The 14,170-nt window shown below is 37.6% G+C and overlaps 1 protein-coding gene across 1 annotated transcript in view; it reads right to left on the reverse strand.

Annotated features, from left to right (window-relative positions):
• Positions 1-8,132: 8,132 nt before the first annotated feature.
• The window catches only part of LOC126073953 (putative dimethylaniline monooxygenase [N-oxide-forming] 6), a 29,127-nt gene continuing 23,089 nt past the window's right edge, over positions 8,133-14,170 (reverse strand). Inside the window, 3 exon segments of the mRNA XM_049881250.1 lie at positions 8,133-8,475; positions 11,721-11,793; positions 13,687-14,042. Of these exon segments, the coding sequence (XP_049737207.1) occupies positions 8,133-8,475; positions 11,721-11,793; positions 13,687-14,042 (772 nt within the window).

Below are 14,170 nucleotides of genomic sequence, written 5' to 3' on the forward strand. Positions count from 1 at the left end.
TGGTATTTCTTTGCAGTTTTAATTTGCATTTTCTTAATGATTAAAGATGTTGAAGATATTTTCATGTGCTTATTTGCCCTCTGCATGTCTTATTTGGTAAAGTGTCTGTTTAAATCTTTTGCCTACATTTTAATCGGCTTGTGTATTCTTATTTGAGTTTTGAGAGTTCTTGTATATATTCTGGATACAAATCTTACAAGAGATATTATTTGTGAATATTTTCTCCCAGTCTATGGTTTTTCTTTTCATTCTCTTAACACTATATTTTGACAAAGAAAAACTTGTCACCTCTATCATTCCTCATATGGCTAATTAACATCTTTTTTATTTTTGCTCCTTCTTACTAGAGATTTATCAGTTTGAGTTTCTGAAGACACTAGCTTTTAGTTTCATTGATTTTTATCTTTGTCCTTCTGTTTTTACTTCATTGATTTTTGCACTGATCTTCGTTTTCTTCTGTTTACTTTGGATTTCATTTATCTTTTTCTAATTTCTTAAGGTGGAAATCGAGGTTATTAATTTGAGACCTTTCTTCTTTATTAATAGAGGTGTTTAGTGCCACAAATCTTCCTCTAATAACTGCTTTAGCATATCACACAAATTTTGATATGTTTTCATTTTCATTTAGTTCAAAATATTTTCTAATTTCCCTTTTGAATTCTTCTTTGAGCCATGGGTTAACAAGGTATTTTATTAAGTTTCTAAACATTTTGGGTTTTTTTCCAGAGATATTTCTGCTATTTGTAATATAATTCAAGCAGTTACTGAACAAACTTTGTATGACTTAAATTCTTTATTGAACTTAAATTATGGTTCAGAATATGTCTAAATCTTGACAAGTATTCAGTGTGCACTGGAAATGAGTGTGTATTCTGCTATTGTTCACTTAAGTATTCCCTAAATGTTAATTAAGCTTGTCGGCTGATATCGTTGTTTCAATCTTCTGTTTCCTTACTCATATTGTTTTATCAAGTTTTCTGAGAGAGTGTCGAAATATCCAAGTATAATCAAGGATTTATCTTTTTGTCTTTGCAGGTCTATCAGTTTTTTTCATGTATTTCGAGGCTCTGTTATGTGTATAAATGTTTATGATTTGTCTGCCCTATTGATGAATTGACTCCTTCATCATTCTGAAATGACAATGATCTATTTGTTAACATTCTTTTTTTTTTCTTTTTAAGTACTTTCAAAAAAGAATTTATCATGCTTTAGGTGAAAGATTACAAATCAAGTCAGTCTCTCATACAAAAAACTATACACACCCCGCTGTGCACCCTCAGCTTCTCTCCCCTTAATGAAATATCACGTTCTTCCTCTCCACCATTCAACCAGCTCCAGTCCCCCTCTTCCTTCTCCTCTCGCCACCAGACAGGGGTTGCCCACATAGTCTCATGTGTCTCTTGAGCCATGAAGTTCACTCCTCACCAGCATCATTGTCTATCTTATATTACAGGCCAACCCCTGTCTGTAGAGTTGGTTTCGAGAATGGTTCCAATCTTGGGCTATCAAAGGATCCAGGAACAATGCCCCTCAGGGTCCCTCCGGTCTCAGTCCAACCATTAAGCTGGTCTTTTTATGAGAATTTAAGATCTGCATCCCACTGCTCTCCTGCTCCATCAGGGATTCTCTGTTGTGTTCCCTGTCAGGGCAGTCACTGGTGGTAGCTGGGCAGCATCTAGTTCTTCAGATCTCAGGCTGATGGAGTGTCTGCTTTATGTGGCCTTTTCTGTCTGTTGGGCTCATATTTACCTTGCGTCTTTGGTGTTCTTCATTCTCCTTTGCTCCAGGTGGATTGAGACCAATTGATGCACCTTAGATGGCTCTTGCTAGCGTTTAAGACCCCAGACACCTCTCACCAAAGTGGAATGCAGACTATTTCCTTAATACATTTTGTTATGCCAGTTGACCTAGATGTCCTCGGAAACCATGATCCTGAGACCCCCATCCCTGCTACTCTGGGCTTCAAAGTTTTTTGTTGTATTGAGGAAATTGCTTTTGGTTTAGTCCAGTTGTATTGACTATCCCTGTGTTATGTGTTACCCTTCCCTTCACCTAAAAAAATTTTTGTCTGCTAGTGAATATCCCTATCCCTCCTTCCCCACCCTCGTAACCATCAAAGAATATTTTCTCCTGTGTTTAAACTTTATCTGGAGTTCTCATAATAATGGTCTCATACAATATTTGTCCTTTTACAATTGACTAATTTCACTCAGCATAATGCCTTCCAGGTTCCTCCATGTCGTAAACTATTTCACAGATTCATCATTGTTCTTAATTGCTGCTTAGTATTCCATTGTGTGACTATACCATAATTTATTTATCCATTCATCATTGATGAGCACCTTGGTTGCTTCCATCTTTTTGCTATTGTAAACAGTGCTGCAATGAACATGGGTGTGCATATATCTGTTAGCGTAAAGGCTCTTATTTCTTTACAGTGTATTCCAAGGAGTGGAATTTCTGGATCGTATGGTGGTTGTATTTCTAGCTTTTTAAGGAAGCACCAAATTGATTTCCAGAGTGGCTGTACCGTTTTACGTTCCCACCAGCGGTGTATAAGAATTCTAGTCTCTCCACAGCCTCTTCAACATTTACTATTTTGTGTTTTTTGGATTAATGCCAGCCTTGTTGGGGTAAGGTGGAATCTTTTAGTTTTGATTTGCATTTCTCTAATAGCTAATGATCGTGAGCATTTCCTCATGTATCTGTTAGCAGCCTGAATGTCTTCTTTGGTAAAGTGCCTGTTCATATCCTTTGCCCATTTTTTAATTGGGTTACTTGTCTTTCTCTTGTTGAGTTTTTGCAGTATCATGTTGCTTTTAGAGATCATATGCTGATTGGAAATGTCATAGTTAAACTTTTTCCCAGTCTGTAGGTAATCTTTTTACTCTTTTGGTGAAGTCTTTGGATGCACATAGGTGTTTGACTTTTAGGAACTCCCAGTTATCTAATTTCTCTTCTGGTGTTTTGTACAATGTTAGTAATGTTTTGTATACTCTTTATGCCATGTATTAGCATTGTCCCTATTTTTTCTTCCATGATCTTTGTTATTTTAGATTTTATGTGTAGGTCTTTGATCCATTTGGAGTTGGTTTTTGTCCATGGTGTGAAGTATGGGCTTGTTTCATTTTTTTTGCAGATGGATATCCAGTTATGCCAGCACCATTTGTTGAAGAGACTATCTTTTCCCCATTTAACAGACTTTGGGCCTTTGTCAAATATCAGCTGCTCATATGTGGATGGATTTATGCCTGGATTCTCAATTTTGTTCCATTGGTCTATGTATCTGTTGTTGTACCAGTACCAAGCTGTTTTGACTACTGTGGTGGTATAATAAGTTCTAAAATCAGGCAGTGTGAGGCCTCCAACTTTGTTCTTTTTCAGTAATGCTTTGCTTATCGGGGGCCTCTTTTCTGCCCATGTGAAGTTGGTGATTTATTTCTCCATTTCATTAAAAAATGTCTTTGGAATTTGGATTGGAGTTGCGTTGTATCTGTAGATTGCTTTTGGTAGAATAGACATTTTTACAATGTTAAGTCTTCCTATCCATGAGCAAGGTATGTTTTTCATTTATGTAGGTCTCTCTTGATTTCTTGCAGTAGTATCTTATAGTTTTCTTTGTATAGGTGTTTTACATCTCTAGTTAGATTTATTCCTAAGTATTTTATCTCCCTGGGGGCTATTGTAAATGGTATTGATTTGGCGATTTCCTCTTTGCCGTTGTCTTTGTTGGTGTAGAGGAATCCACCTTATTTATGTATGTTGATCTTGTATCCTGATAATCTGCTAAACCCTTCTATTAGTTTTAGTAGTTTTCTTGAGGGTTCTTTAGGTTTTTTTGTGTATAAGATCATGTCATCTGAAAACAGAGATACGTTTACTTCTTCTTTGCCAATTCGGATGCCCTTTATTTCTTTATGTAGCCTTATCACTGTGGCTAGGACCTCCAGCACAATGCTGAATAAAAGTGGTGATAAAGGGCATCATTGTCTAGTTCCTGTTCCCAAGGGGAATGGTTTCAGTCTCTCTCCATTTAGCATGAGGTTGGCTGTTGGCTTTGTATAAATGCCCTTTATAATGTTTAGGAATTTTCCTTCTATTCTTATTTTGCTGAGAGCTTTTATCATGAGTGGGTGTTGGACTTCGTCAAATGCCTTTTCTGCATCAATTGATAAGATCGTGTGGTTCTAGTCTTTTGTTTTACTTATGTGATGGATTACATTGACTGTTTTTCTTTAATGTTGAACCATTCCTGTATATATAAAAAAAAAAAGTATACCTGGTATGAATCCCACTTGGTCGTGGTGAATTAATTTTGATATGTTGTTGAATTCTATTGGCTAGAATTTTGTTGAGGATTTTTGCATCTAAGTTCACGAGGGATATTGGTCTGTAATTTTCTTTTTTTGTTAACGTTCTTTTCTCTGAAATCTACTTTCTCGTATATTGACATAGGTACTCCAGGTATCCTTAGTTAGTGTTATCATGATATGTCTTTTTCCATCCCGTTCCTTTAACCTATTTCTGTCTTTATATTTGTGGTGTGTTTCATGTTGTCAGTGTATGGTTGGGTCTTGATTTTTTTAAATCCAATTTGACAATCTCTGTCTTTTAATTGGATGTTTGGGCCATTTATATCAAATATGATTATTGATAAAATTATGTTTAATTCTACCATGTAGCCATTTGCTTTTTATTTGTCTTATCTGTTCTTTACTGCCCACTTTCTTCTTTTTCTGACTTCTTTTGGGTTAACAGAGTATCTTTATGATTCCGTTTTATTGCTTTGGCTGGCTTATTAGCTGTAACAGCTTGCTTTGTTATGTTAGTGATTTTTTACAGTTTACAGGATAAATTTTAACTTTTAGTCTACTTTCCTGTGATATAACACTTCACATATAGTATTTGACACTTCCAGTAGTATACTCGTACTTCCATTTATCTCTTAGTCATCTAGTGCTGCTATAACAAAAATACCACAAGCTGATGTCTTTAACAAAGGGAAATTCATTCTCTCACAGTCTAGTAGGCTACAAGTCCAAATTCAGGGCGTCAGCTCCAGGGGAAGGCTTTTCCTCTCTGCTGGCTCTGGAGGAAGGTCCTTGTGATGAATCTTGCCTTAGTCTGGGAGCATCTCAGCACAGGAAACTCAGGTCCAAAGGACACGTTCTGCTCCTGGCTCTGCTCTCTTGGTGGTATGAGATCCCCTTCTCTGCTCATTTCCCTTTCCTTTTTATCCCTTGAGGGATAAAAGGTGGTCCAGGCCACGCCCCAAGGAAACTCCCTTTACATTTGATCAGAGATGTGACCTGGGTAAGGATGGTGTTACAATCCCACACTAATCCTCTTTAACATAAAATTACAATCACCAAATGGAGGACAACCACACAATACTGGGAATCATGGCCTAACCAAGTCGACATATATTTTTGAGGGACACTGTTCAATCCATGACATCCCTTTATTGTTATTGTTATCATACATTTTACTTCTACATATGTTATAAAACCCAGACTAGATTGTTATTATTTTTGTTTAAGGAATCAATAATCTTTTAAAGAGATTTTAATAATGAGAAACTGCCTTGAATATTTAGTCATATGTTTAACAGTTTCTAATGTTTTTGTTTCCTTTGTGTAGGTTCTATCTAGTTTTTCTTCTGCTTGAATGACTTCCTTTTACATTTATTATAATTGCAGATCTGCTGGTGATGAGCTCTTTCAGCTTTTGCATGTCTAAAAAAACTATTTTGCTTTATTTTTGAAAGATATTTTTGCTGGGTATGGAAGTCTAGGTTAAAGGTTGGCAGTTTGTTTTTTCTTTTAGTAGTTTAAAGATGTTCTTTACTATTAATGGTTGCATTGCTTTGATAAAAAATATACTGCTATGCTTATCTTTATTCTTCTGAACATAAAATTAATTTTTTTCCCTGTGGTTTTTAAAAAGACATATTCCTTATTACTGGTTTTAGCAGTTGGATTGTTGTGTGCCTTGGTTTGGTAGTTTTTTTTTTTTTTCAATGTTTTTTACGCTTGGTACCTCTTGGAGCTTCTTAGACCTGTGGTTTATTGTTTTCGTAACATTTAAAGAATTTTTAGCCATTATTTTTTATGTCTCCCCACCCCCCTTCTTCTCCTTCAGGGACTCCAATTTCACATGTATTAGGTAAATTGTTGTACCATACTAATGCTGTTCATTTTTTTAAATACTTTTTTTTCCCTGTGTTTTCCATTTTGTATAGACTTGTTTTATATTAGTTGGAATCGACTCAATGGCAGTGGGTGTGATTTTTTGGTTTTATATTACTAAGCCTTCAAGTTTCTTTTCTTCTGCCAAGTTTAATTGCCATTAATCCCATCCAGTAAAATTTTTACGTAAAGATATAGTTTCCACCTGTGAAATTCAATTTTGGTCTTTTTTTTTAATATCCACCATGTCTCTGTTTAATGTGTTTAATCTTTCCTTTAGCTTTTTGAACATATGGAATACAGTTAAATAACTGTTTTAATGTTCTTTTTTTTTAATTCATTCTAACATCTGTGTCATTTCTGGTTTGGTTTAGATTGGTCGCTTCTTCTTATCATTATTGGTTGTATTTTTTTTTTTTTTTTCTTTTGCATTCCTGGTAATTTTTTATTAGGTGGTGGACGTTGTGAATTTTCCTTGCTGGGTGTTCAGAAAGAATTTTTTTTGTGTGTATATGTATATATACACACATATATATGTATGTGCATACATACACACATATATATACACATATACACACATATGTATATATTTATATACATTATATATGCGTGTGTGTGTGTGTGTGTATACTTTGTCCTGATATGGGGTCATTCTACTCTGCTGTCACGTGGGGCCTCTATGAGTTGAAATTGACTCGACAGCACTTAACAACAACAACATCCTGATGTGTAGTTAAGTTACTTGGAAACAATTGTTCCATTTAGGTCTTGCTTTTAAGATTAGCTAGATGAAATTTTTTTTTTTTTGAAAAAAATAAGAGCAGCATTTAGTCTACAGCTAATTATTTCTTACTATTGAAGAAGGACCCTTCTCAATGCTTTACCAAAACATTCTGATTTAGGAGGCTTAGCAGTCTAGCTGGTGGAAATAGGCACTATTTCTGACCCTGTGTGAGCCCTAGGGACTGTTTCTTCCCATCGTTTGAGTATTTTTTCCCCAGCCTTGGGTAGTTTCCTTACATACATGCACTGATTAGGACCCCACTGAATACTTGAGGAAACCTTCTGCAGACCTCCGGAGCTCTCTCTGTGCAGGCCTCTCCTTTGAGGTGCTCTGCCTGTGAACTCTTGACATCCTGATCTTCCCGGAGTCTCATCTCTGTCTCCTAAACTCAGGGAATTCACCAGTTCCATGTGGGTTTCTTCTTTCTGAGCTGTGGCCTGGAAAATTTTTAAAAGGCAGTAAAATGGGCATCATTGGGTCCACATAATTTTTCCCCATTTTTTTAAAAGTTACTATCCTTTGTTGTTCAATGCCTTAAAGATGTTATTTTATATTTTTGTTTAGTTTCACTTATTTTCTTTGGGAAAGTAAGCCTGGTTCCTGTTACTCCATCTTAGCCAAAAACAGAAGTCCGCATTGCATTACCTATGAGATACTAATTCCACCACTAATTCCAAGAACCAAGAGAAATCTTATAAATATTAACTGTTTTAGGGATGAATGGAATTCAGCTGATGTTCTCAGTGGTTGTCCTTACTTACGAATGGTTATAAGTAACAGTAGAATCAAAATGAATTAAATTCTCTCTCTGAATTGGATTTACTGACAAGAACTTTAGTTAATGTTGTGGAGGACCCATTGGTTGAAATACTATAATTGGCATGATAAAACACCCTTTACAAAGTTTATTAAAAGTTTGTTCAGCCAGCAAATTTGCTCTCACTCCCATTCAATCCCCATCCCTTTCCTTATTTTAAGGGTTCTAAACCATGCCAATTCAGTGTGTGAAAGGCTTTCAGAGTCCAGATTCCCCTAAGAAAGACAGAGGCTGAGTAGTTTTCATTTTATTTAGACTTTGAGTCAAGTTGACCAGGACTTATTTTTACATTTTGTAGGAAGGGAAAGAGAAATCATGGGCTGAGACCTAAAGGACTTTCTCATTAATAAAATATAAGCAAAATGGCTAGGAGGAACACTGGGAATGAAAGCATTTTAAGCAAATTGAAAAGGGGATGGGGTCTCTGAGCTTCCTGGACAGCTTTTGTCCTGGATGGCTTCATTGTCCGGTCCCATTGGGTCAGGATAGCATTTCTGGCCCCATCCCACTTCCCTGGTCCCATTGGTCTAAACTGGTATGGGCTACAAGGGCCAAAGTACACCTCCAGGGCCAGCTGGGGATCAGTAAGGAATAGCCATGGTATGTTTGGCTTGGCCCCTATGAAGGAACCTAGCTCATCCATGTATGTGATGTAATCTGTCTGCAAAGTCTGGCTCTGGCCAAACCTGAGGAAAGAAAAGAACACAATGAAATGAGTGTCACACATGCAAACAGAAGCACTGTTTTCTTATTTCTTATCTCAGAAAAGTAAACTTTTAATCAACACCTTCACTAATACCACCACTTTTCTCTTTTTCTACAACATTGAATTTGGCATTTGTTCTTTGTCTGTGAGCAAGTTGTTCCTCTCTCTCTTTCCTAATCTCTATCCATGTTTGATGTCATTTTGGGTTTTTGCCTCTAGCCATGTGGCCTGGAGTGAACTGACCCTAGGGTTTCAAGTTGACTGATTAACTTTTCGTGATTATTCTTTATAGGACTTTGCTTAGGAACTTCCCCAATGTTACATTTTTTAATGATGTGTTTAAAGTTGGGTTTGTGTATGATCTTAATATTGCTGCAATTTATGAATATAAATTGTCTCATACTTTTAATTAGAGTATAGCCTCATTTGCTTATAGGAACCCTGGAGACCAGCCTGTCATTTAAGTGATTAGATTAACATTTAAGCCTCTCTTTTTCCTCTTCTTTCTACCCTTTGGTCTTTAATACAAGGAGTAGTAAGTAGAGTGAGCCACATACAGTGTTAGCACGTGGGTGTGCCTGCTCCACAGAGCATCCTATGCACTGGAGAAGGCAGTGCAGGTGAGGAGCTTGTTGAGATCGTGGGTTCCAGTTCTTCTTTAGGCCAGTAGCCAATGACTGCCTTGGGACATTCAGTGAATGCCACGTTAGAGGCTTGAAAGAAGAAATAAACTGTACAAAATGCTTCACTAACAGTGCATAGTCATTTACTCATCCAAATGTGCTCTGTTATCAAGTCATTCTTTCAACAGATTTTGATGTATAATTTGGAAAGGATTTACTTGTATAGCAGTAATTAACATGAAAACAGTACATTTAAATATTTGCTGTCTAGCTACTTAAATGACTTTCTTCAAATCCCATTTATGTTGTACTTGAAATATGTATTTGGATGAAGCAGAAATGAATACCCTTTTAGTAGAAAATACTCCCAGATATTTACTTAAAATATCTCTGCATGCCTTTTCTGCTCATTATTTGAGGCCTGGGCCAAGCCATACCTTCATGAATGATTTTATCTTTCCCTGTAGATTTACGCCTTCATCCTAGAACACTTCTCCCAAATGACTCATTACATACTCATCAATTGTTATGTATAGGTAGTCCCCGACTTACCCCATACTAGAGCTACAATGAATCACACTTACAACTGTCCTTTTTTTTGGTGCATCTTATCATTAGTAATATGTACTACATACAGTGTTGCAGCACATAACTTGCTGTTATCATTCTTATGCCAACCCCCAAAGACAAATAAAGATCTGATTTATAAAGACACTGATAATAATAATGAAAACTAAAAAAAAAAAAAGATATTTGACTTATGTCAGAAGTGGCTTACACCAGAGTCATCAGAACGCAACCCTGTCTTAAGTCAGGGACTACCTGTTTATATAATAACCTAAAAAAAACCCAAACCTGTTGCTTCTAGTTGAGTCCAACTCGTAGCGACCCTATAGGACAGAGTAGAACTGCCCCACAGGGTTTCCAATGAGTGCCTGGTGGATTCAAACTGCCGGCTTTTGGTTAGCAGCCAAATTCTTAATCATTACGCCACCAGGTTTTCCGTACATATAATACATACGTGTATTTGTTTGCTTATTGATTGACTGATTTAATTTTGAGGGGATGAGGAAGAGAGTAAATTTTAGTTCCCAAGAAGATTCTAAATTTCTTGATGGCAATATATATATATATATATATATATATATATATATATATATATATATATATATATATATGACTTCCATTTAGAAGTGTACCCTAATAATAACCACAACTACTTCTTGGAACTTATGACCTATGTGATACCGTACGAAATGCTTTACAAACAGTGTTTAGTCTTACACCTAGTCTGTGAAGTAGCTATTGTTTTCACCATATTACTAGGAAGCAAATGAGTTTAAGTAACTTGCTTAAGGTTATACCACAAGCTGAATGGCAAAGCTTGGATGCTAACCAACAGTGTCCCATTCCAGGTCAGCCTCCCCTTGTGTGTCTTCCTAGGGCCCACTGCCAACAGAGGGACCTGTGTGAATTATGAAAAAGAGCACATTGCTCCAGACTAATGCAGCCCTGTGACAGCCCTGTGGCAAGTAGAGTATGGGCTGGAGTTTTAATTCCATCTTGACCTGGCCCCTTTGTCCACTGCTCAAGTACAACTATTTGTGGTGGCCCTGTGGCCTCTCCTCTTTCTACTGAAAGCCATATTTTTTGTATATGGAGTGTAATGTCAGGGAATCCAGGAAGCTGTCCCTGCTTCTCAGATGCTTCCCAGATTACTAGCTGATGCCTGAATCCCACAATTAAAGACCCATCCTTTCTCTCCTATGCCTTAAAGACTTTAAATTCCTATGGATGAGCTGACAAAACTCATGTCATTTATACCTTAGTGGGAATGCATTTAACATATATTTTCCTAAAAGAAATTTTTGATAGACAATAAAGGGTAGAAACACCTGAGCCTCTGGGTGCATCTAACGGACAGGAATAAGGTGGCAAAAGGGAGGAAAAGTTTGAGGACCAAGCAATTCAATGAAGAACAGCTGTGTTCAGCACAGACTGTACTACCTAGAACAGTGTATAGTGCACAAGAATTTCTGGTGATTAGTTTATTGGTTGATTAAAAGTAAGATGAGCATAATCGGGCAAGTGAACTGGATTTAATTCTTCATTTGGTTTTCTTATCACAGTAAACTTGATGCCACTGCTCTATTTCCAGCTAGCTAACTTGGTAACATGTGGTTGATCAGGAAGGAGCTCTTGGTGAAAGCTCTAGAGCAGTTTTTCAACCCTAGCACTATTGACCTTCTGGGCTGGATAATTTTTTGTTTCGTGGGGGCTGTCCTGTGCAGTTTAGGGTGTTTAGCAGCATTCGTGGCCTCTGTCCACTAGAAGGTAGTAGCACCCCTCTGTTGTGACAACCAAAATGTCTCTAAACATTGGCAAATATCCCCTGGGAGACAAAAATCACTCCCGTTTGTGAACCAGTGCTCTAGAGGTATACAGGAGAAGTATAATGACTATTATTTGTCTATCTAAAATCACTTGATTATATCGAATCTAGTAAACTTTGACTAGTGACAATATTATAATATCATTACTGTCTTCTTACATATGAAGAAGACTTTTAGGACTCATTTCATTAGCAAGTACAATCTCTTACCACTTGAGTTTTTTCCCCATTTTCCCATCAATGTCATCCATCATTTCTTTCATGGTTGGTAGGGTACATGAGTGTAGAAAAGAAGTGAAGAGAGAAATATTGAAAAAGACAGAGAAATCAGAAATATATAATGACATGATGGAACTCTCTCGGTATTTATGAAGAATATTCCTGAAAGTTTTTGTATCTAGGGGATTGTCTTTAGCAGAAAAATTCACAGAAATCAAGACTCGAGAAGTTAATGGACCCTCTCTGGGAATGCCAAAGCTGGCCTGCAGTGAGCTAGTGACAGCGAAGTTTGCAGCTTCAAATTACCCAGTCGCATATTTCTGCGACATTCTCTCTTGTGGTGGGCCTCATCTCCAACATATCTCAAACTTAACAGTTCCTTCATATCTCTTGCCTGCATCCCCTTGCTAAAACTTCTCTCAGGAAATGATCAGGTAAAATATTTCACTCTAAGGCAACTAAAATCAGGTAATGGAAGGAAGTGTGGGATTTCCAGCATCAGCCTGCAGCCAGGGAGAATGTTTTGAGGAGCAGCTGAATGTTTGGAATTTTCTGAAAATCTCACTGCATCAGCGGAGCCCTCTTTGCTTGCTGTTGTAGCTCATTGGCCTTCTACAATGGCAGAAAGTTATTATAACATTTGCAGTACATGAACACTTCCCAGTCATTGTTAGCGTTTTGCCTCAGCCTGGTGGTCCCCCAGTCAGCTATTTGCTGTGCCCCCTACTAGAAAGTAAGCTCCATAGGCACCAGCATTTTGGTCTGTTTTGTTTGCTGTTCTTTCCTAAGTGCAAGGACAGAGCCTGGCATGTAATAGGAGCTCAGTAAATATTAGCTGAATGAATAAATGATATCCTGCAAATTTCTTAGATTATGAACTGTATTCAACCTTCCCATAAAACTTTAGGTTCTTGGCACTGCTGTGCCTTTCAAGAGAAAAAGACAATAGAAGTATTTTACAGGGGAGTGTCTGTATCACAAAGACGCTTTCCCTTACAGAAGATTTCATGGCAGAGTTCTTTTTAAATGATGATCCTTATGGTGCATTTGAAATAGAAGCTTATTTACATACATTTTGAGTACGCATAAACACACAGTCTGATTTTAATATTTGCTTCATTACCTGTAGTCTAGGTTTTAAAGGACATTATATTAGGTAAGGTATAACTATCACTTAACGTTCTCAAGTCTTTGAATAAAGGATACTTTCAATAATAATAGTGATCGATATGATTGGAGTAAGTGAAACAATATATTTGAGACATTGCTTTTTCCATGTCTTATTTCTTCATATTCTTAATTTCCTCACATAAGGATATTTTAGTCCCTGGAGACCATGGGATCTAGGGTGGAAGGAGGGGGATGAGATTGTCCATGGAGTAGGAATGGACTGACATTGTTATTCTGACCCAAACTGATACCAATAAGGTCTCCTTTAGCATGCCACCAATACCCACCACCCACCAACACCCACCACTTTCCAACCTGTGCAAATCTAGCAGTGGGCCCTTGATATTGCAGTTATCCTACTGCTATCCCTGTACTACTTAAAACCTTCCAAAATCCTCCAAATTCCCCTATGAGAAGTCTAACCTCTTTAACACAGCTCGTAAGGCACTCCATGTTCTGAAGACTTCCTCCAGTTTTTGTCACTCCCTGCCTCTGGTTTATATTCCTGTTCGCCAATGCGTTTCTGGTTCCTTACACACTCCACGATATTCCCAACCTTCATGCCTTTCCTCATGCTGATCCCTCAGTATGGAATAACTCACTACCTAACTTCCCTCACCAGAATACCCCTATTGTGGTATTTCTCCTTCACCTCCCATTTTAAGCTACGTGAGGTCAAGGAGCCTTGTCCCAGTTGTATGCTGAGTTCCTAGCAGAATACTTGGCATATAATTGGTGTTCAATAAATGTTTATTGGCTAAATGAATGGAGAGAATGGCCCACCTACTTGCAAACACTTTAGCAGCCCAGTGGGTCTGCAGGTCAACAGTGGGGATGGCAGCCCCAAGAGACTAAACAAAGCCAATCATAGCCAAGGTTGACTTCTCCATTTGTGGGGGGAAGATGCCTTTAAACAAGGTGACCTCATTGTTCCTGCTTTTGATGATGGAGTCGTCAAGGAAGGGGTAAGCATAATCATAGCCTGTTGCAAAGATGACAGAGTCAATGGCCTCAAACACGGTCCCATCCTCAAACACAGCTGAGGTCTCTGTGAACTGTTTCACATTGGGCTTAATGGACATGGTGCCACACAGGATTCGAGATGGAAGCTCATCGTTGAACACTGGCTCTTTCCTCAGGGGACTGCAGAAATGAGAGAGAAGGGACAGTGCTGTAAAGTACCTTATTTACAAGAAATACTTGCAAGAGCTCCCAGCATCAAAACCAAACTTGAGCAGTTAAACAGCAGAAGAGGGCCACTGAATTATCTT

The sequence above is a fragment of the Elephas maximus genome, chromosome 3, assembly GCF_024166365.1.
Source record: "Elephas maximus indicus isolate mEleMax1 chromosome 3, mEleMax1 primary haplotype, whole genome shotgun sequence".
In the NCBI taxonomy this organism is placed as follows: domain Eukaryota; kingdom Metazoa; phylum Chordata; class Mammalia; order Proboscidea; family Elephantidae; genus Elephas; species Elephas maximus.